The sequence below is a fragment of the Macaca fascicularis genome, chromosome 4 (genome assembly GCF_037993035.2).
Source record: "Macaca fascicularis isolate 582-1 chromosome 4, T2T-MFA8v1.1".
Taxonomy (NCBI): Eukaryota; Metazoa; Chordata; class Mammalia; order Primates; family Cercopithecidae; genus Macaca; species Macaca fascicularis.
In genome coordinates this window covers 12420557-12442102 of record NC_088378.1, presented here as the reverse complement: position 1 = coordinate 12442102, position 21546 = coordinate 12420557, and the positions used below count along the sequence as shown (strand labels likewise).

General features: G+C 41.8%; 1 protein-coding gene across 13 annotated transcripts in view; it reads right to left on the bottom strand.

Moving 5' to 3' along the window:
- AFG1L (AFG1 like ATPase) overlaps window positions 1–21546 on the bottom strand; it is a 218242-nt gene that overhangs the window by 171952 nt on the left and 24744 nt on the right. For 11 of the 13 annotated variants that reach the window (XR_012433334.1, XR_012433331.1, XR_012433333.1 and 8 more), the window contains exon 2: window positions 12319–12542. Coding sequence is in view for 7 of the 13 variants with exons in the window: in XM_005551531.5 (XP_005551588.3) it covers window positions 12319–12542 (224 nt within the window). In the remaining 6 variants the exon portion in view is untranslated. Of the gene's footprint in view, window positions 1–12318; window positions 12543–13308; window positions 13408–16884; window positions 17059–21546 lie in introns of those variants that run through there. The other 2 variants (XM_065543205.2, XM_045391692.3) reach the window with 2 other exon arrangements.

The following is a 21546-nucleotide window of genomic DNA, read 5'->3' as shown; positions in this document are numbered from 1 at the left end:
TATCCACCTGCTACTCTGGCATCATTTCCACTAGGACAATTAGATAATAAGGGTGGTGCTGTTAAAATAAAAAGTGTTGTTTTCAATTTGTTTAAAATGCAGGAATACTACTTTTCCTGTTTCTCTCCGTTCCCCCCACCATTGCATTATTATCTCCCAAAATGATAGAATCAGAAACAATGATTCCAGCTGGAATGCTGAGCATAATTACATCTTTTAAAAACTGGCATTATAGCATTCTCAACATGGACCACTTTTTGATAAAAGTAGATCATTTCAGGTTTCTAAGAAGATCTTTAAAAACTAAAAAACGGAACTATATATTAGCACCCATAAATTCTCTTTAAATGAAAATGGTTTTTGAAATGTCTTTAGCTGATTTGCAAAAGAATCTCAGCAACCTAAAGTATAATACATCAACTTGCTCAGTTTACTAGCATAATTAAGCCTATTTAAGTATCTCAATAAGATGGGGGTGTGCTTAAAACTCTAAAACTACTAGTGTAAGAAATGGCTCAATTTCTGATTATAACACAATTTAAAGATGCAAATGACTTTTTGATGTCTCATGCATTCAAGTCACAAACATTTATAAGTTCCTACATGCACCACTGGGAGACAAATGACAGCGGGCTAGTTTTCTGGCAAATCCTTCCATGTTCACTTTGCTCCTACCTGATACTCTGCTTTTGGCCTAGCTTAGGTGAAGCTCTGCTAGGTCTGGTCTACTCCAGTCCACTACTAATTCAGTCCACTACTGAGATACGAGCATTATTCTCAAGCCAATCTGGGCTTCAGCAAAAGAAAGATGTGGAAAACATCCCTTGTTGTAAATGCTGTTGTTGTTCTGAATCTGAGAAAATAAACTGTCCTTCCAGGCATCTTCAGGGTTAGCTAAGAACTGATGTTAAGGAGGGAATGAGAACAGGACACATTCACAGAGACATATGTGGATACAGGCACTCAATGGAGACACCTACCCTCTCACACAGACACACAGATAGGCTCTGTGACTCTTTAGTGATGGCTTTGTTATTCATTCATGTTTCATTCGTTCCACAAACATGAACTGAGTATTGAGCACCTACTTTGTGCTAGGCAGTGGGCTGGGATTCTTCAGGCCCAGAAGACCAAGAAAAGAAAAACCGGCCAGGGGCAGTAATCCCAGCACTTTTGGAGGCCAAGGTAGGAAGATCACTTCAGGTCAGGAGTTCAAGACCAGCCTGGCTCATCTCTACTAAAAATTAGCCAGGCATGGTGGCAAATGCCTGTAATCCAGCTGCTTCAGAGGCTGAGGCATGAAAATCACTTTAACTTGGGAGGCGGAGGTTGCCACGAGCTGAGATTGTGCCACTGCACTCCAGCCTGGGTGACAGAGTAAGACTCCATCTCAAAAAAAAAAAAAAAGAAAAGAAAGAAAGAAATACAATATCTACCAGAGAAGCATGTGGTCACCAGCAGGCAATGTGAGATGAGCCATAACAAAAGGATGGGGATGGGCAGCTTTAGCAGACCCAGAGACAAAATAAGGTCTCAGCCTCATCCAAGGATCTTCAAGCAGGTCATCATAGCTGGGGCTTATATTGCCAGCAGAGAACAATGGCAGAGGAGGTTGGCAAAAGGCAGGGACTAGGCTCTCAAGAACCTTGAAGAACATGCTGAGTTTGTATTTTATCTGGAGGGGGCTGAAAGCCTTAAGCAGGAGAAGAGTGTGATCAGATTTATATATATTCAGTTTATGAAATTTCAGACAGAGGAAAACATTGCATTGCAAAAACCCTCTTATAAACATATTTCATATGCCTTTCTGAGAACTGTGCTAATAATTCCCCTTCCACAGTCTATTTGGATTTTTAAATTTTTAAATTTTTATTTTTTAGAGATGAAGTCTTGCCATGATGCCCAGGCTCATCTCAAACTCCTGGGCTCAAGTAATCCACCCGCCTCAACCTCCCAAAGTGCTGGGATTACAGGCATGACCCACCACACCCAGCCCCTCAGTCTATTTGTAAGAAGGAAAGACTGAACTAGTAGACTCTAAAATTATATTTTCAAGAAAAGTTGTTATTTTTTCAAAATGAAAAAAAAAAAAAAATCAACTAACCCTGCCAGGCACAGTGGCTCACACCTGTAATCCCAGCATTTTGGGAGGCTGAGGTGGGCAATTACTTGAGGCCAAGAGTTTGAGACCAACCTGGCCAACATGGTGAAACACAGTATCTACTAAAAATACAAAAATTAGCCGGGCGTGGTGGCCTGTAGTCCTACCTACACGGGAGGCTGAGCCATGAGAATTGCTTGAACGCAGGAGGCGGAGGTTGCAGCAAGCCGAGATTGCACCACTGAACTCCCGCCTGTGTGACAGATCAAGACTCTGTCTCAAAAAAAAAAAAAAAAATCTAACGTGTTGAAATATCTCACAATCACATGTAAAATATTTTCACAATGGAATATTACAAAGAGGCAAAATTGAAGACTCTATGGAACAGCACGTTACCCACCCTCCAGCTTTATCAAATCTTTCTATGTTGACATTTATTTCAAAACTTATATAATTAATAAAGCATTAATTATAGTTGAAGCCTTCCTTGTCCCCTTCCTCCTCAGTATTAACTACCTGAATGTATAGTTTATCATCCCCATGCTAAGCAACATTCCACTTCATAAATACATTCTGATTTGTTTACCCAGTCTTGTGGCATCTTCTAGTTATTTCTGAAAAAAAAAAATACTCTCCTTTGTCTATTTTTCTACTGGGTTGTTTGTTTTTCTGTTACATGGTAGAAGTTGTTTATATATTATTATTATTATTTGCAGAGATGAGGTCTTGCTATGTTGCTCAGGCTGGTTTCAAACTCCCGGCCTGAAGCGATCCTCCCAACCGTCAGCCTCTCATACTGTTGAGATTACAGGCGTGAGCCATTGCACCGGGTTAGGGTTCTTTACATATTCTAGAGAGTGATTCATAATCAATTTTTTTTTGAGATGGAGTCTCGCTGTGTCACCCAGGCTGGAGTGCAGTGGCAGATATCACCTCACTGCAACCTCCGCCTCCCGAGTTCAAGCGATTCTCATGCCTCAGCCTTCCGAGTAACTGGAATTACAGGCACCCACCACCACGCCTGGCTAATTTTTGTAATTTTAGTTGAGATAGGCTTTCACCATGTTGGCCAGGTTGGTCTCAAACTCCTGACCTCAGGTGATCCACCCACCTCGGCCTCCCAAAGTGCTGGGATTACAGGAGTGAGCCACCATGCCCAGCCAGTAGTCAATTATTTTTTATGAAAAATCTTTTCTCCCAGTCTGTTGTCTACCTTTTCACTTTTTCTATGGTACCTTTTGTTAACTAGAAGTTTTAAATTTTAACATAGTCAAATGTATTGGTGTTTACCTTTATAAGCTGGACTTTTTAATTTTTTTTCAATTTACAGGACAACATGAATATATATATTGGATTTTCATATCTTGTATAAGAAATTCTTCTGGCTGGGCAGGATGGCTCAGTCTGTAACACCAGCACTTTGGAAGGCTGAGGCAGGTGAATTGCTTGAGGCCAGGAGTTTAGATCAGCCTGGGCAACATGGTGAGACCACATCTCTACAAAATACAAAAAATTAGCCAGGCGTGGTGGTATGCACATGTAGTCCCAGCTTCTGGGGAGGCTAAGCTAAGAGGATTGGTTGAGCCCGGGAGGTCAAGGCTGCAGTGAGCCATGACTACACCCCTCCACTCCAGCCTGGGCAACAGAGCAAAACTCTATCTCGAAAAAAAGAAAAGAAATTATTCCTTTTCCCAAGTTCATAAAGTTATTCCTCTATATTTTCTTCAAGAAGTTCTGAAGTTTCACTTTAAATTTAGGGCATTTATTTCTAGAGGTAAGTACCTAATTTTATTTTAATCTTCACATAGATAACCAATGATCCCATGCTAATTTAGTGAATAGACGATCATTTTCCTACTGATTCACAATGTCAACTCAATCATATATCAAGTTTCCATGTATATTTTGAACTTTCTATTTTGTTCTATTTGTTTGTCTATTTAATGGAACAGTGAATAGTTCCTGTTGAATAGAGGCAGGGATACAATACAGTAATGGAATATTAAACTGGAAAGTTAGACTAGGTAATCATCTATCAGCCCTCCTATCTAGTCAGGTAGCAGTCATCTAGAGCAAGGGCCAGCAAATTACGGCCATGGGCTAAATCCAGCATGACACTTGTTTTTGTAAATAAAGATTTATTAGAATATAGTTATTTATATATTGCCTGTGGCTGCTCTGAGTGCAGTGATAGAATTGAGTTCTTTTCCATCTGCCTCATGCATTGTTCTTGGAAGGGTGAGGAGGGGGTATCCAAATAAAAGGCGGTAGGATATAAAAGGGAGTTGGAAATAAGTTCTCATTAGGGAAAAACTGAAAATTATCTGGTAGAGGGCAGGAGAAAAAGGAAAGGAGTTCTGTGGCTCCCAATTCTCAGGTCTCTTGGGCTACAATGTCTCCTCCTAAGAGATGAAAAAACCTGGCTGCCTATAGACCCCTGATTAATGGAAACACAGATTTTCAGAGTAGCTCCATACTCTATTTAATTCTCTCCCTCCCTGACTCTGGAAATGCTTGATTTGGCTGTGTAAAAGTAATTCTAATTATAGTGATTTACATGAACTACTTACCATTTATGCCTAATTACCTCACAGCACAATAACAATTATGCATACATTAAATGTGTCAGATTAACCTGGTTGTAAATTTTACTCAATAACAAAAGTAAAGTGTTTACAAATGCTCATTCTTCATAGTTTGTTGCTCATATGGCATGGTCATCTGCTCATAACATCTTCAAATGTTCATTGATTAGAGAAAACATTATTACATAGGTAGGTGAAAGCAGCCTGGTAGTTTGTCACCAATTTTTTCACCTTGGTTAATAAATCTGGTATCTTATGAAGAAGGTATACTTTATTTTAGTATTATAGCATACGCTTACAGAAAGTTTCTTAGGAGTACAGAGGGAAAAAAAATAACTGCACCATAATGAAATCTATTTGTGTTTTGTTTTGTTTTGTTTTTTGAGACAGTCTCTCTCTGTCGCCCAGTCTGGAGTGCAGTGGCACGATCTCAGCTTACTTCAGCCTCAACCTCCTGGGCTCAAGTGATCCTCCCACCTCAGTCTCCCAATTAGGTGGACCACAGGCATGCACCACCATGCCTAGCTGATTTTTTTTTTTTTTTTTTTGTAGAGATGGGGCCTCCCTGTGTTGGCCAGGCTGGCTCAAACTCCTGGCCTCAAGCAATCCTCCCATGTCAGCCTCTCAAAATGCTGGAATTACAGGCAAGAGCCACCATACCCAGCCTATAATGAAGTTTAAACAACTGTATTAAAAACAAAATTCAAAGTTCATAAAATCATAAATCCTACTTAGCACATGTCTTAGTTCATTTTCTGTCACTTATAACAGAAACTGAGTTTCAGATAATCTGAAATTTATTTATTTTTAAACAGGTAGTAATTAGTTGAATTTAATGATAAAATGAAGATATTGAGAAATAGTATTTGTTATTTAAAGTTCAAGAAAATGGGCAGTCAGTACTGCTTAGCTTTCCTCCAAAATGGCTGAATGTGTAGCACAGCAGCACAAATGCTGTAGCTAACAAACAACTTAAGTTCTTGAGTGATCTGTCTTCTCCTTAGCTGTTTGGATGGCCTATCAGAGAGAGAAGACTGTGCTGTGGTGAAACTTGTCCCTTACAGTTTCCACTATTCTTTCAACAATGCCAAGGTTTCATACCCAAGGCAAAGGTTTACAGTCCAAAGTCAGAGTTTTACTCAGAAACTGAGTAATTTATAAAGAAAAGGAATTTATGGGCCAGGCACAGTGGCCCACACTTGTAATCCCAACACTTTGGGAGGCCCAGGCAGGCAGATAACATGGCACAGGAGTTCGAGACCAGCCTGGCCAAAGTGGTGAAACCCAGTCTCTACTAAAAATACAAAAATTAGCTGGGCGTGGTGGCACACCCAGCTACTCAGAAAACTGAGGCAGGAGAATGGCTTGAACCCGGGAAGGTTGCAGTGAGCTGAGATCGCACCACTGCACTCCAGCCTGGCAACAGAGTGAGACTCAGTCTCGAAAAAAAAAAAGAAAAAAAAAAAAAGAAAGGAATTTATTTCTTACAGTGATAGAGGCTGAGAAGTCCATGTCTGAGGGACCCCATCTAGTGAGGGCCTTCTTGCTGGTAAAGACTCTCTGCAGAGCCCCAGACGACACAGGGGCATCACATGGTGAGGGGGCTGAGTGTGCTAGCTCAAGACTCTCTTCCCCTTATAAAGCCACCAGTCCCACTCCCATGATAATCCATTAATCCATTAACCCATTACTCTACAAATGGACTAATCCATTCATGACAGCAGAGCCCTCATGACTCAGTCACCTCTGAAAGGATTCACCTTTCAATACTGCCACACTGGGGATTAAATGTCAACATGAGTTCTGAAAGAGACAAATATTCAAACCATAGCACCAGAATAAAGAACTCTCCAAATAAAGTTTTTCCATCACTGGAAAACCTAATAGCCCACAGTTTCCTTTTCTGATAATTGGCATATCAGTGTTTGTTTTTAGAAAAAAATAGGTCTGTGTCATCTTTATTCTCTTCAAAAACTAAAGTTCTATATACTTTTCTTCAAATTATGCTAGATGTTTGGATCTCTTTCAGTATTTTAAAGATTTAGTGGGGCCAGGCGCAGTGGCTCACACCTCTAATCCCAGCACTTTGGGAGGCCAAGGCGGGTGGATCACTTGAGGTCAGGAGTTTGAGACCAGTCTGGCCAACATGGTGAAACCCCGTCTCTACTAAAAATGCAAAAATCAGCCAGGCGTGGTGGTGGGCACCTGTAATCTCAGCTACTCGGGGGGCTGAGACAGGAGAATCACTTGAACCCAGGAGGCAGAGGTTGCAGTGAGCCAAGATCGCACCATTGAACTCCAGCCTGGGTGACATAGCGAGACTCAGTCTCAAAAAATAAATAAAAAATAAAATTGTTTATTTAAAAATTTTTTAATTGTTAAATAAAATATTTATTTAAAATAAAGATTTAGTGGGTTTAGGAAACTATAAGGGCCAAGAGCAATGGCTCATGCCTGTAATCCCAGCATTTTGTGAGGCCAAGATGGGAGGACTGCTTGAACTCAGAAGATCAACACCAACACCAGCCTGGGCAACATGGCAAGACCCTGTCTCAGAAAGAAGGGAGGGAGGGAGGGAGGGAGGCAGGCTATAAGACAAATACTATTAGAAAAATATGTTTCTCTACCTACTAAACATTTATTCACATGTACTAGGATTTAACAAATAGGACCTTTCATTAGACACATTTGAAACTCTACCTGCCATATCAAATCTTCCATTTACATTAGATTTTAACTACCCAATAAAACCAGGGTTATTCACTAGCTGGCCCATCATAGCCAACTCAGATATCAAAGGTGGATGTATGGGAAAATACACCTAAGAAGAGCCAATGATTTTTTTAAAAACCACCATTGTTGAATCGGCAACCAAATAAGTTAATAATTACAGTATACTTGTGATTGGATGGGAGTTCACCAACCACTGTAAGATGAGCTCTAGGGATGCTACAGAGTAGGGAGGAGAGATAAAAGGAATATATTTCCAGGAGGCTGGGGCAGACAGATTGCTTCAGCTCAGGTGTTCAAGACCAGCCTGGACAACATGGCAAAACCCCATCTCTATTTAAAAAAAAATACAAAAAAATACAAAAAAATTAGCTGGGTGTAGTGGCACACACCTGTGGTCCCAGTTACTGGGGAGGCTGAGGTGTGAGGCTTGCTGGAGCCCGGGAGGTTGAGGCTGCAGTGAGCCATGATTGCGCCACTGCATTCCAGCTAGGCAACGGAGTGAGACTCTGTCTCAAAAACAAAACAAAACAAAAAGAAATATATTTCCAAAAGGAAGAGGACTAGAAAGGGAGCAAGATACAAAATTCAGGAAAGCAATTCAAACCTCAGATAACCAAAATATCCAGTTGAGTACAACATGTTGTTTCCTGGCTAGGCCACATAACTAAAATGTTAGTTTACCTGGATGCCCACCTGTATCACAAACTATATAATTACATAGTTTTATATGTTATAGTTCATATACTCTATGCAAATATATCCCTATATATCACATATAACTAGATATGCAGTATATAAGCAGTCTATATTTTTCAAACTTTTTGGTTCTTTACTCACCTATAAACTTTGAGAAATATGGGAAAAAGAGGTTGGTCATCAAAACAAATAATTCATCATTATTACCTACAACCATCGTGCTAGACTGATCACTCATGGTGCCCACCACACTCACAGTCCACTTCTGAGAGCAACTGCCATGCTCACAGGAGCAGCCCTACATGGGAACACAGGTAAGTCAATCTTTACACTGGTTAACAGCCTCTAAGAAACCCAGTGTGAAAGCTCTACCCGAACAGGGATGAAGTCATTGGTTGACCTATGAGATCCTTACTCAGGAATTTAAACTACAGACACATAGAGAGAATTAAGAAGTTGGTAGAAGTTGAAGCAGACATGAGAGAAAAAGAACAAAAAAGTAAGTGGGTGCTGTGGCCTCAATGTTTGCACTGCCCCAAAATTCATATGCTGAAGTTCTCACCCCCAAAGTGAGGCTCTTAGGAGGTAGGCCCTTTGGAAGGTGATGAGGTCATGAGAGCAGAACCCTCCTCAGTTGGATTAGTGCCCTTACAAAAGAGGCCTGACGGAGCTCATTTGTCCCTTCAGCCATGTGAGGACACAGTGAAAAGACAGCTGTCCATGAATAGTTAAGCAGGCCCTCACCAGACATTGAATTTGCCAGCACTTTGATCTTGGCCTTCCCAGCACCCAGAACTACGAGAAATCTTTTTCTGTTGTTTATAAGCTACCCAGTTTATAGTATTTTGTTATAGCAGCCCAAGTGAACCAAGACAATGAATGATACGAATGGCAGAGTACCGTAAGGCCTAGCTGTGTCATGGAGGTGCCTTTCATTGCTACGTTCTTATATAATCTCATTCTAAATCTCCATGTGTTTCTGCAATCTAAAATGAATCTCTATTTCTTTCAACTAATAGTGTTAACACAATGGGAAGGCATTTTCTTTACGTAAAAATAAACTAATTACATTCTCAGGAGCTTTATTAAAAAGTAAAATTACTTTCACTCATTTTTGTTTGCTTGTTTTTTATTTGTATTGTAGAGACAGGGTCTCCCTATATTGTCCAGGCTGATCTCAAACTTCTGGCCTCAAGCTATCCTTCCACCTTGGCCTTCCAAAGTGCTAGGATTATAGGTTCAGCCACCACACCTGGCCCTTATTCTTTTTTTTTTTTTTTTTTTTTTTTTTTTTTTGAGATGGAGTCTCTCTCTGTCACCTAGGCTGGAGTGATCTTGGCTCACTGCACCTCCGCCTCCTGGATTCCAGCGATTCTCCTGCCTCAGCCTCCTGAGCAGCTGGGATTACAGGCACCTGCCACCACGCCTGGCTAATTTTTGTATTTTTAGTAGAGACGGGGTTTCATCATGTTGGCCAGGCTGGTCTCAAACTCCTGACTTCAGGTAATATGCCCACCTCGGCCTCCCAAAGTGCTGGGATTACAGGCATGAGCCACTGCATTTGGCCCCTCATTCATTTTTAAGTAAAGTACTACTAATGGTTGTTCTATGGTGCTTTTCTTCTAAAGACTTTACAGTAAAAGCATATTTGGCAGGGGGTGGGGACAGTCAATTAAAGGAAAACTAGTTTCTTAGGTTGGACCATATTTTAACTCTTATTACCATTAACGTTCTCCAGAATTTAAAGATGAGACTATCGGCTTCTATATTAGATAAGGAACAGGAGTTTTCCTGTTGTCATGGAATTTTAACAAAAGCTCAAAGCTGAGGACCAGGGAAAATAAGCTCCCATTCACTCTAAAGAAAGACACAAGATGAATGCGGTGACTCACACCAATTATCCCAGTGCTTCTGAGGCTGAGGCAGGATTGCTTAAGACCAGAAGTTCAAGACCAACCTGACAACATAGTGAGATCCTGTCTCTACAAAAAATTAAAAAACTAGTGGAGTATGGTGGTGCCATGCCTGTAGCTCTAGCCTACTCAGGGGGCTGAGGCAGGAGAACCATTTGGGCCCAGGACTTCAAGGCTACTAGTGAGCTATGATCGTGCTACTGCACTCCACTTGGGTGACAGAATGAGGCAGTATCTCCAAAAATAAATAGGCCAGGCAGAGTGGTTCATATCTGTAATTCCAGCACTTTGGGAGGCCGAAGCAGGGGGATCACTTGAGATCAGGAGTTTAAGACCAGCCCAGCCAGTATGGCAAAACCCCGTCTCTGCTAAAAATACAAAAATTAGTCAAGCATGGTGGCAGGCGCCTATAATCCCAGCTACTTGGGAGGCAGGAGAATCATTTGAACCTGGGAGGTGGAGGCTACAGTGAGCCAAGATCACACCACTGCACTTCAGCCTGGGCGACAGAGTAACACTCTGTCTCAAATAAATAAATAGGTCAGGCGCGGTGGCTTATGCCTGTAATTCCGCACTTTGGGAGGCCAAGATGGGCGGATCACCTGAAGTCAGGAGTTCGAGACCAGCCCGACGAACATGGTGAAACCCCATCTCTACTAAAAATACAAAAATTAGCTGGGCGTGGTGGTGCGTGCCTGTAATTCCAGCTACTCAGGAGGCTGAAACGGGAGGATTGTTTGAACCTGGGAGGTGGAGGTTGCAGTGACCCAAGATCACACCACTGCACTCTAGCCTGGGCAACAGAGCAAGAATCCATCTATAAATAAATAAATAAATAAATAGACACACTAGTCACATCCATGCAGGAATTAGGTTTAAAACAACAACAACAACAACAACAACAAAAGGCAAAACAGCCCTAAAACCAAAGTGAAACTGAAGAGAGCGATCAAGGTATAAAGTTGTTAGCTGGTTAGGGTGCCGTGGTGTTCCCTTCACATATCTCTTAACAAATACAAGGGGTTCCCAAGAGAAGCATCCAAAGAGATAAGGATTGAATATAAATTGAGATGGACATCGCTCTCCCCAGCTGGATGCTTGCCTAGGTAAGAAAATGTGCAAGCAGCTGCCAGAGCAGGGTGTGGAAGAGTTCTTGGGAGAACTTGATATACATCCCCAGGAGGAAGGGGTATGCATGACAAAGACAGAAATTAGTGCCTACTTCTTGCTTGCAAAAGTCTGAGGACAGGAGGCTGACTGAGGCTGCCCATGCAGCAAGGAGTAGAGAAAGAAGATGTTATGCTTCCTGTGGCCTGCACAGACACCATATAAGATGACCCAACAAGAAATGTTCCAGGTCAGGCACGGTGGCTCAAACCTATAATCCCAGCACTTTGGGAGGCCGAGACAGGTGGATCACTTGAGGTCAGGAGTTCAAGACCAGCCTGGCCAACATGGTGAAATCCCATCTCTACTAAAAATATAAAAATTAGCCAAGTGTGGCGGTGCATGCCTATAACCCAGTTACTTGGGAGGCTGAGGCGGGAGGATCACCTGAATCCAGGAGGCAAAGGTTGCCATGAGCCAAGATATAACACCACTGTACTCCTGCCTGGGTGACAGAGTGAGACTCTGTCTCAAAAAAAATAAATAAATAAAATGTCCTGAAGGGACCCCACCCAAGAAGCCTAAGGGCAAGGGCAAGGCGGTGTCAGAAGAATGCGGGGTTGTGAGTTGCTTCCCCAGAGTCATAAGAGGTTAGTCAAAGATTGGAGAAGTGTGGAGGTCCCCATGGGAGTCTTGAAGAACCCACCAATAAGACCCTCAACAAAGAGCTGGCATGGCAGCATCTACCATACATAACTGGTCGCTTATGACTGCTGTTTCACTCTAATCTTTCATTCTTCTCATTCTGACCCTAGAGATGTCAGGCAAACAGAGAAAGAAGGAGGAAGAAAAGGGAAAGAACACATCACTCCTCCTTTTCCACGCTGATCCCTGGATGAGACCTGAGCTGGAGAAAAGGGAAAGCTTTGATTTCCATAGAAGTTTTTATCTAGACTGGACTGCATTTTTAAAATACTTAAATATGAAGCTATTCAAATCCCTGAAGGCAAAAGAAAGCTATGGAACATCAAAAGGCTAGGAATGGGGATCCAACAGAATTTGTGTAAAGGAACTGGCAGAAATTTTTCAAGCTGTTTCATGATTGTGCCCTACTGCATTGCATCCATTTTAGAAAATGCTTACACTTTTAACTGTTTAATCTTTCATAGCACACAAGCCTCACCTTTGAAAAAAGGCCTTCTGCCTCTATATTATATCCTTTAAGGTCCTCGTGTAATTTCTGCAAACACTGTATGACTCTTCTTTGATGTTCGTCATCCTTTAGCTCATGAGCTTTGATCAGAAAATCATAGTGGTCCAGAGGTCCATGGCAAACAGCCAAAGCTTTCAAGTAAGTCTCTGAAGTGGCAGTTGGGGCCATGCTCTCAGATGTCTGAACTGTATAGGCTATAAACAAAAACATATAAAATTTTAGACTTTCTTAAATACATTTCACAGTGCTCTACATGTTTTGTAAGGGTCAAATTCAAACTTTTAACTAGTTACATCTATTTAAGCAGTTTTTGTAAATGTCATTTTGATAAAAATAATATAAAATACATTTTCAGCCAGGCATGGGGGCTCACGCCTGTAATCCCAGCACTTTGGGAGACCAGGGCAGGTGGATCACTTGAGGTCAGGAGTTCAAGACCAACCTGACCAAATGTTGAAACCCAATCTCTACTAAAAATACAAAAATTAGCCAGGTGTGGTGGGGCATGCTTGTAATCCCAGCTACTTGGGGTGCTGAGGCACGAGAATTGCCTGAACCTGGGAAGCAGTGGTTGAAGTGAGCAGAGATTGTGCCACTGTACTCCAACCTGGGTGACAGAGTGACACTCGGTCTCAAAAAAAAAAAAAAAAAATTAAACAATGAATATATTTCTAATTGTTTTATTTTAACAAAAGGGAATAAACCCCAAACCCATAAACTATAATTGAAACCTCTCTTCCAGAAGGCCTATTCCTACTACAGCTTCTGCTTTGCTTCCAGTCCACTAAAAGAGCCACTGGTGCTCCTCATCTCCTTCCCAAAGCAAGAGAGTTGCCTTTCTTTGACTTAGCCCTAATTCTGGTTCTTAAGCACCAAGGCAGAGACATCAAGATTAGTCCCAAGGGTTTTCCACTGCTCCTTAATTCTCTACCCAAAGACAACACAACATTCAGATATTACCACATGATTTCAGCCCTTTGCTTCTAAGATGTTTTTCTGTTTTCCATAACCTTTAGGGAGTTGGACATGGAGTTGAGACACAGCAAGAGTGTCTGCTTCAAAGCAGGGTGGTGTTCTGATCCTATTTTTAGCCTCTCCTGGGAGAGAAATGATTGTGGCGAGGTCCAACCATAATTCCATTCCTTATCTGGGGCAGGTTTAATGAGCAGCTAACTCCTTCTCTACTGTTTAGAAGCAACAATAAACAGCAGCAACCTGGCACATTTTTCAGAACAAGATTTCCCAAAGGTACTCTGCCAGCATTTTATTCATTTCATTGAACATTGTGTTTCCTTTATCACAGTAACATAAAAATTACTTTAGTGAAAAGAATTAACAATCACAATGTTAGGTCCATGTTTTCCCCAAAAGAGGGGGAAAAGTCCTTAAATATACTATGAATGTTGGAGATAGGGACGGCTGTCTTCCATTATTTGTTCCCCCTTTCTAAATAGAAGTTTTAGCTGGATGCATGGCTGCCCAAATACATATTACATCTCCTATCCTCTCTTGCAGTCAGGTATGGCCATGTGAGCAGGTTCTAACAATGGGATATGAGCAGAAACGTGTATAGTTCTGATATACCCCATTAAAGGAAAAGGGCATATCCTCCTGGCTCCCTTTTCCTCTCCTCTCTCTAACTGGAGTGAAAGTGTAATGACTGCAGCTGGAAGAGGCAATGAGATGCACACAGAATGTTGAATAAAGCAGAGCAACAAGATGCACAAAGCCTGGTTCTCCAACAATGCTGAGCTGCCAAACCAGCTCTGGATTGCCTACCTGGATTTTTATGTAAAAGAATAATCAACTTCTGGCCAGGCACAGTGGCTCACACATGTAATCCCAGCACTTTGGGAGGTTTAGACGGGCAGATCACTTGAGCTCAGGAGTTCGAGACCAGCCTGGGCAACATAGTGGGACCTCATCTCTACTAAAAATAAGAAATTTTAAAAAAAAATTTTTTTTTTAATTAGCCAGGCTTAAAATTAGCATGTGCCTGTAGTCCCAGCTACTTGGGGAGGCTGAGGTGGGAGGACAGCTTAAGCCCAGGAGTTTGAGGCTGCAGTGAGCTATGACCTACACCACTGCACTCCAGCCCGGGCAACAGAGTGAGACTCTCTCTCCAAAAGAAATAAAAAGTGAGTAATAAACTTCTATCTTGCTTTTAAAGTAGTGTATAGCCAGGTGTGGTGGCTCAAGCCTGTAATCCCAGCACTTTGGGAGGCCGAGATGGGCGGATCACGAGGTCAGGAGATCAAGACCATCCTGGCGAACACGGTGAAACCCTGTCTCTACTAAAAAATACAAAAAAAAACTAGCCGGGCGAGGTGGCGGGCGCCTGTAGTCCCAGCTACACGGGAGGCTGAGGCAGGAGAATGGCATGAACCCGGGAGGCAGAGCTTGCAGTGAGCCGAGATCCGGCCACTGCACTCCAGCCCGGGCGACAGAGCGAGACTCTGTCTCAAAAAAAATAAAAATAAAAATAAATAAATAGTGTGTAATTGGGGTCTCTGTTACAGAAGCCTAAGTTGTACCCTAACTGATATAGGTGCTTAAGGCCCGTAAAAGAGAATCTAAGGGCATCCTGGAACACTGGGCCTTACAGCACCAGGATAAGGTTTGGGTTCAATGTTGAAGCTGGAGATGCAGGTTGAAAGTCCCTAAATGTTCCCGGCAATTGGAGATATTTGCCAGTGTGACATAATAAGAAATATATTTGATCTTTGTCCCTGTTCCTTGGCACGGAGTTCCTAAAACCCTTGGAATTTCCTGAGTAATAGGAGTGTTTTCTGTTTTTCATTGCATCACACCTGAGTTTATGTTAAGGAGGTGACTCTAGGGTGAGGCTGGTAGCCGGAAGGACCAAGTAGGTAGAAGGTTGGAACTTGCAGCCCCACGCACTGACCCCAGGAAGGTGGGGCTAGAGATTGGCTCTGTAAACACTCAAGGAGACTTGGAGAGCTTCTGGTTGGCGAACACATCTAGGTGCGTTCAACCTCTAGGTATCCCCCTAGGCATTTCTTCTATTGGGCTCCCTGAGTTGTATCCTTTATCACAAACCAGTAAGCATAAGCAAAATTTTTCCCTGAGTTCTGTGAGCTATTCTAGCAAATTATCAAATCTAAAGGGGAGGAAGGTTATGGGAATTCCTGAATTTTTAGTTGCCAGGTAGATATGTTGGTAGCCTGTGCACCCCATTTGCAGCTGGCATGTGAAATGGGGGCATTCTGTGGGACTGAGCCCTTTTACTTGTGGGATCTGATGCTCACTTCAAATAAAGAGTGTCAGAATCAAATTGAACTGTTGAATACCCAGTTAGTGTTACAGGATTTGAGAATCTCACAAGAGAAAAACGCTCTTCTCTACCCCCTCTTTTAGATTTCTGGAGTCAACCAAGGGAGAAACTTCAGAGTGATTACTGATATATTCCTCTCCCTCCCACAATCCTGTTCTCCACTCCTCAACCAGGTTCTCAGCCAATCAATCATCGATGCTACTCAATTTTGTATGTGAAATACTCTCTAATTTATTCCCTTCTCTCCTTCCTCATCCTACCACCCCAGCTTGAGCCCTTGAAAGGAAGCAGGGTCTCTCTTAGGGCCTGCCATGCCCCCTCAATGTGGAAAAGAAAAATCTGGAATTCCTTCAAGGGAAATTCCAGACACCTAGCTAGCCCTGAGAAGTAAATGAGTCACTTGATAAGAAGATAACGGGAACTCAAAATAATGGCCAAGGAAGTTAGAGATGTTCTCCATAGAAACTAAAGATAACATCTTAATATATGTCACTGAGTTGTTTTTCAGAAACTCCGGCCCCTACCAAACAGATCCACTGGCACACAGACCTCAGATAAGGAGGAACTGAGGACTGAATTCTGACCACTGTTCTTTGTTCTAAATTTCTTCCTGAGAGGCCTGAAGGAGGTTATGCTCATGAGCCAGAGCTAACATTCTTTTCTGTTGACCCCAAATTTTTAGACAAAGCTTTGTTTCCTTAACCCATTGCAAATCAGAAAATCTTTTAATCCAGCTTTGACCTGCGGGCCACTCCCTTCAAGATATCCCAGTATTTTAGGTCAAATCAATGCATAGCCTCCACGTACTGATGTATGACTCTGATCGCCACCGCTGTGCCAAATTTACCACTACCACGATCTGTAAAATATCTTCCACCAACTCTAGGGCTGATCTTACTAAAATCCAAATGTGATTTTATCAATCTTTGGCTTGAAATTCATTTCATTGTTTAAAGGAGCGGCCTTTAAACTTTATTTTAATAGCCATACCTTTCTTACATACAAAATGTTCCATAGAATCCTGTTTATTAAAGAGAAAAGTGGGAAGGTGGGCACAAAGTCCCACCCTCTTCATATCCCCCTCATTCACATACCCACACCACCCTATTTCCCAACAGCCTCACTTTAGAGGATGATATTTAGTACAAATAATGTGCAGAAAAGGGTTAACACAACAGGCCTGAGACTACTATCCACAGAGCATATTTACTTATGTCTCAAAATAAATAAATAAATAATACCTAATTTTTAAAAGTTGAGGCTGGGTGGAGTGGTGCATATCTGTAGTCCCAGCTACTTGGGAGGCTGAGGCAGGAGGATCCCTTTAACCAAAAGTTGGAGGCTGCAGAGCACCATGATCATGCCTGTGAATGGCCACTGCACTTCAGCCTTGGCAGCATAGCAAGACCTCATTTCTAAAAAAAATAAAAATAAGATAAATAAAAATTGTTTTGGCCAGGTACAGTGGCTCACGCCTATAATCCCAGCATTTTGGAAGGCTGAGGTGAAAAGATCACCCGAGCTCAGGAGCTCGAGACCAGCCTGGAAAACATAGTGAAACCTCTGTCTTTACAAAAAAAAAAAAAATTAATTAGCCAGGCATGATGGTATATGCCTGTAGTCCTATAGGGATTACTACTACTAGGAATTACTGCTACTCGGAGGGTTGAGGTGGGAGGATAACTTGAGCCTGGGAGGTTGAGGCTGCAGTGAGTGGCGATCATGCCACTGCACTCCTGCCTGGGTGACAGAGCAAGACCCTGTCTAAATAAATAAATTAATTAATTAACTAAAAATTGTTTAAAAGTTATTCATAGGAAATATCAGTATTGTGGGCAAAACATACTGATTCTCTTGGCATCTGCCTTTGGAGAGGCTTAAAGTATTTCTTTTATTTTCACTAGCCTAACATCTTGATTTAATAGTGTAGACTTCATTCCCAGTTTTCAGAAAAGAAAACCAAGGTACAGTGAAGATGAGGCATAAATTCAGCTAGTCAGCAGAGATAAAAAGAGAATCAGTCAGGCAAGATACTCAAGGCTGACAGATTGGCCAGCTTAGCCCTGGATAGCAGCTGTATAAATTGAAATACAAAAGACTTCTCAAAAGCTGCACTAAATTAAATCTGTTACTACATCAGTGTACACAAATTATGTGATGCTGCTGCCATATTATTTTGATTTGTATTAATTTGTCTTATTGTACTCCAAATGGACAGTGGGAAAATGCCATTCGGAAGTTCCACACACTAATCTACAAACATAAATGAAAGATTTTAGGAACCCAAAAAGTCTGCGCTATTCTTTCGAATACTTCAATTTTGTACCTTATTTCACTATATTCTCCTAAACTAAGTTTCAGGAAGATCCTACTATATTCCACAGCCCACTTGCCGCAAGATTTAATCAGTATCTTGTGTCCTACATCTGAATAACCTATTAAAACTTCCTTGATACTGTAAAAATTATTCCTATTTAGTTTTACTTTCCCCAGGGAAAAAATGAGTTTCCTCAAGCTTTGTGTATAGTTGTAATTACTTTCATTTTCTCCAATTTTTTTAAGTAACCGTAACCTCAAGATTGTATTATCTGCATAATACAACAAAAGATGATACTTAGAAACTAGACCAACCTTGGCTCTTTCTCTTATCTCTTCCCAGTTCAAAATGCTTTCGTCTCTTATGGCCAGCATTCTCTTAGATCTGCAGTTGGGCTCAACGCATTCAAGTCTCAGCACAGTCTTCTTTGTGTTTTAGCCTTTTTCTGGAAAATCAGCTTAATCTGCCTATGATAATGATAGCCACTCTGCTTCCTGTCATAATGCCACTTTCCTTGGGCACACAGAGAATCCTTGCCCTTCTTATCCTGATCTTGTCGTGAGGTTGGTGCTTGCCACATGCCACACGTGTTACAGAAAGTCTAGAGGGTTTTAGAGACATTCACCATGTTTATGGGAATGCTATCTGCAAGAAAAGAAGTGATTTCTTTCCATTTCTCCATTTTCACCTTAAAATATAAGTTTGGAACAAATAAAATTCTCCTGAAGCTGTGGAGTCCCAAGTTTATGCTAATATGCTCCCCTTGACTAATCTTACTTCATTAAACAAATAATATATAATAAACTGAAACTGTCTTTACAAAATTATGACAGTAAGAGAAATCTGACATAGTCGACTCCACCTTGCTTCTGACCTCCAAGCTCTGCTTGATCATTCCTGGGCACAGGCCAAGCTAACTTTAGGAGGAATTTAGTTTATAGTTTAACTTTAAAATAATGACCACAATATTATTGCTCCCTCCCTTAAGCTAACCCCACCCTTTCTCAAAAACCAAAAGCCACTTTTGTAAGACTAATGAAAGCCCACAAGAATAAAATTATGGGAGGGGCCTGAACTCTGCTAAAATGTAGGCCAAGTTTCTACACTCCCTTACTGCTCAGGGGTCATGTGGCCAGAGGTCACAAGATTTGTGACTTCTCCAACTGCTTCTACAAATAACATCACTATTATAGAACCTAAGATTGGTTTTGCTGAAATGTCTTTCAGACTGACCCCACCTGGACTCATGACTCAACTGGTCCTGTTGTCCCACGCAGAGTTGGACTCAGCGCATGAGGATCAATTTCCACACCCCTATTAATTCATCCCCAACCAATCAACAGTGCCATTCCCTAGCCCCCTGCCCATGAAACTGTCATAAAAACCCTCAGCTCCAAGCCTGCAGAGAGACTGATTTGAGGAATAACTCCAGTTCTCCTGTGTGGGACTGCCTTGCATCAGTTAAACTCTTTTCTCTACTGGAATGCCACGGTCTCAGGGGATTGATTTTTGTCTGTACAGTAAACAGAAAGAACCCGTCAGGTAATTACAAATTCATAATCATGCTCTTCTTAATGGCACAATCCAAAAAGAAGAGGCAATCCAAATTGTCACTGATACCCTTACAAGAATTGTTATATAATAAATATAGGGCTTTCCTTCTTAACAAGGTCTGAGTTAGCATCCACGACAGACTTAAGGGGAGGTAGGTGTCTGGAAGCCTCTTGAAATTAAAAGAAAATTGTATATTGTATATTTCAAAATTAGTAATGGATTTTAAACGGTCTCATCACAAACATGATAAGGAGCTGAGGTGATGAATGTTATTAACTGGATTTAATCTTTCTAGAACATATACATCTGTTAAAACATCACAATGTACCCCATAAATATATACAATTATTTGTCAATTAAATTATGAGTTCTATAAAAGAAAGAAAATTATGTGTGAGTATGCTTAATCTGAGGCAAGTCCTCTAAATATACAACTTTCCGATTTTTAAACAAGATAAGAACCAATGTTTTATAAATTTTTTTTGGCAACAGGGTCTCTCATTCTGTAGCCCATGCTGGAATGCAGTGGCATGATCACGGCTCACTGCAGCCTCAACCTTCCAGGCTCAAGCTATCCTTCCACTCCATCCTCGTGAGTAGCTGGGACTACAGGCACACACCACCATGCCTGGCTCATGTTTCATTTTTTATAGAGAGGGGTTCTCCCTATGTTGCCCAGGCTGGTCTTGAACTCCTGGACTCAAATGATCCTTCCGCCTTGGCCTCCCAAAGATCTGGAATTATAGGCATGAGCTACCACATCCAGCCCAAGAACCACTGTTTAAAAAAGAACTGTTGGGCCGGGCGCGGTGGCTCAAGCCTGTAATCCCAGCACTTTGGGAGGCCGAGACGGGCGGATCACGAGGTCAGGAGATCGAGACCATCCTGGCTAACACGGTGAAACCCTGTCTCTACTAAAAAAAATACAAAAAACTAGCCGGGCGAGGTGGCGAGTGCCTGTAGTCCCAGCTACTCAGGAGGCTGAGACAGGAGAATGGCCCGAACCCGGGAGGCGGAGCTTGCAGTGAGCTGAGATCTGGCCACTGCACTCCAGCCTGGGCGACAGAGCAAGACTCCGTCTCAAAAAAAATAAAATAAAATAAAAAAATAAAAATAAAAACGAACTGTTGGCCGGGCACAGTGGCTCACGCCTGTAATCCCAGCACTTTGGGAGGCAGAGGCAGGTGGATCACGAGGTCAGGAAATCGAGACCATCCTGGCTAACATGGTGAAACCCCATCTCTATTAAAAATACAAAAAATTACCCCGGCGCGGTGGCGGGCGCCTGTAGTCCCAGCTACTCGGGAGGCTGAGGCAGGAGAATGGCGTGAACCAAGAAGACGGAGCTTGCAGTGAGCTGAGATCGTGCCACTGCACTCTAGCCTGGGTGACAGAGTGAAACTGTCTCGAAATAAATAAATAAATAAATAAATAAATAAATAAATAAAAGAACTGTTGGGTTGGGCACAGTGGCTCATGCCTGTAATCCCAGCACTTTGGGAGGCTGATCACTTGAGACCAGGAGTTTGAGGTTACAGTGAGCTATGATTATAATACTGCACCGAGCCTGGGCAACAGAGGAAGCCCCTATTTCTAAAAAAAGCGACAAAAAAGAAAGAAAAGAAAAGAGAACAAGGAAGGAAGGCAGGCATACAGAATCTGAGGCCCTACCCCAGCCCTCTGAATCAAAATTTGCATTTTCAACAAAATACTTAGGTGTTTTATATGCACATTAAAGGTTGAGAAGCACTGTGCCAGGGAATGACCAGAGACTCCTACAGATTTTCAGGAAAAAGCCTTTCTGTGAAAAACACATTCAGTTGACACCTGAATGCCAAAAGGAGTCACCCATGAGAAATATCAAGGAGAACATCCCAGCCTAAGTTTATAGATGAGGAAAAGTGGAAATGGAAATGAGCTTCATATTTTCGAGGGAAGAGAAAGGAAGTTTATATGGTTGATGTAAATAAGCAAGGTAGACTATGTGCTACAAGAAGAGGTTGGAAAGGACAATAAGAGGCCCAGCACAGTG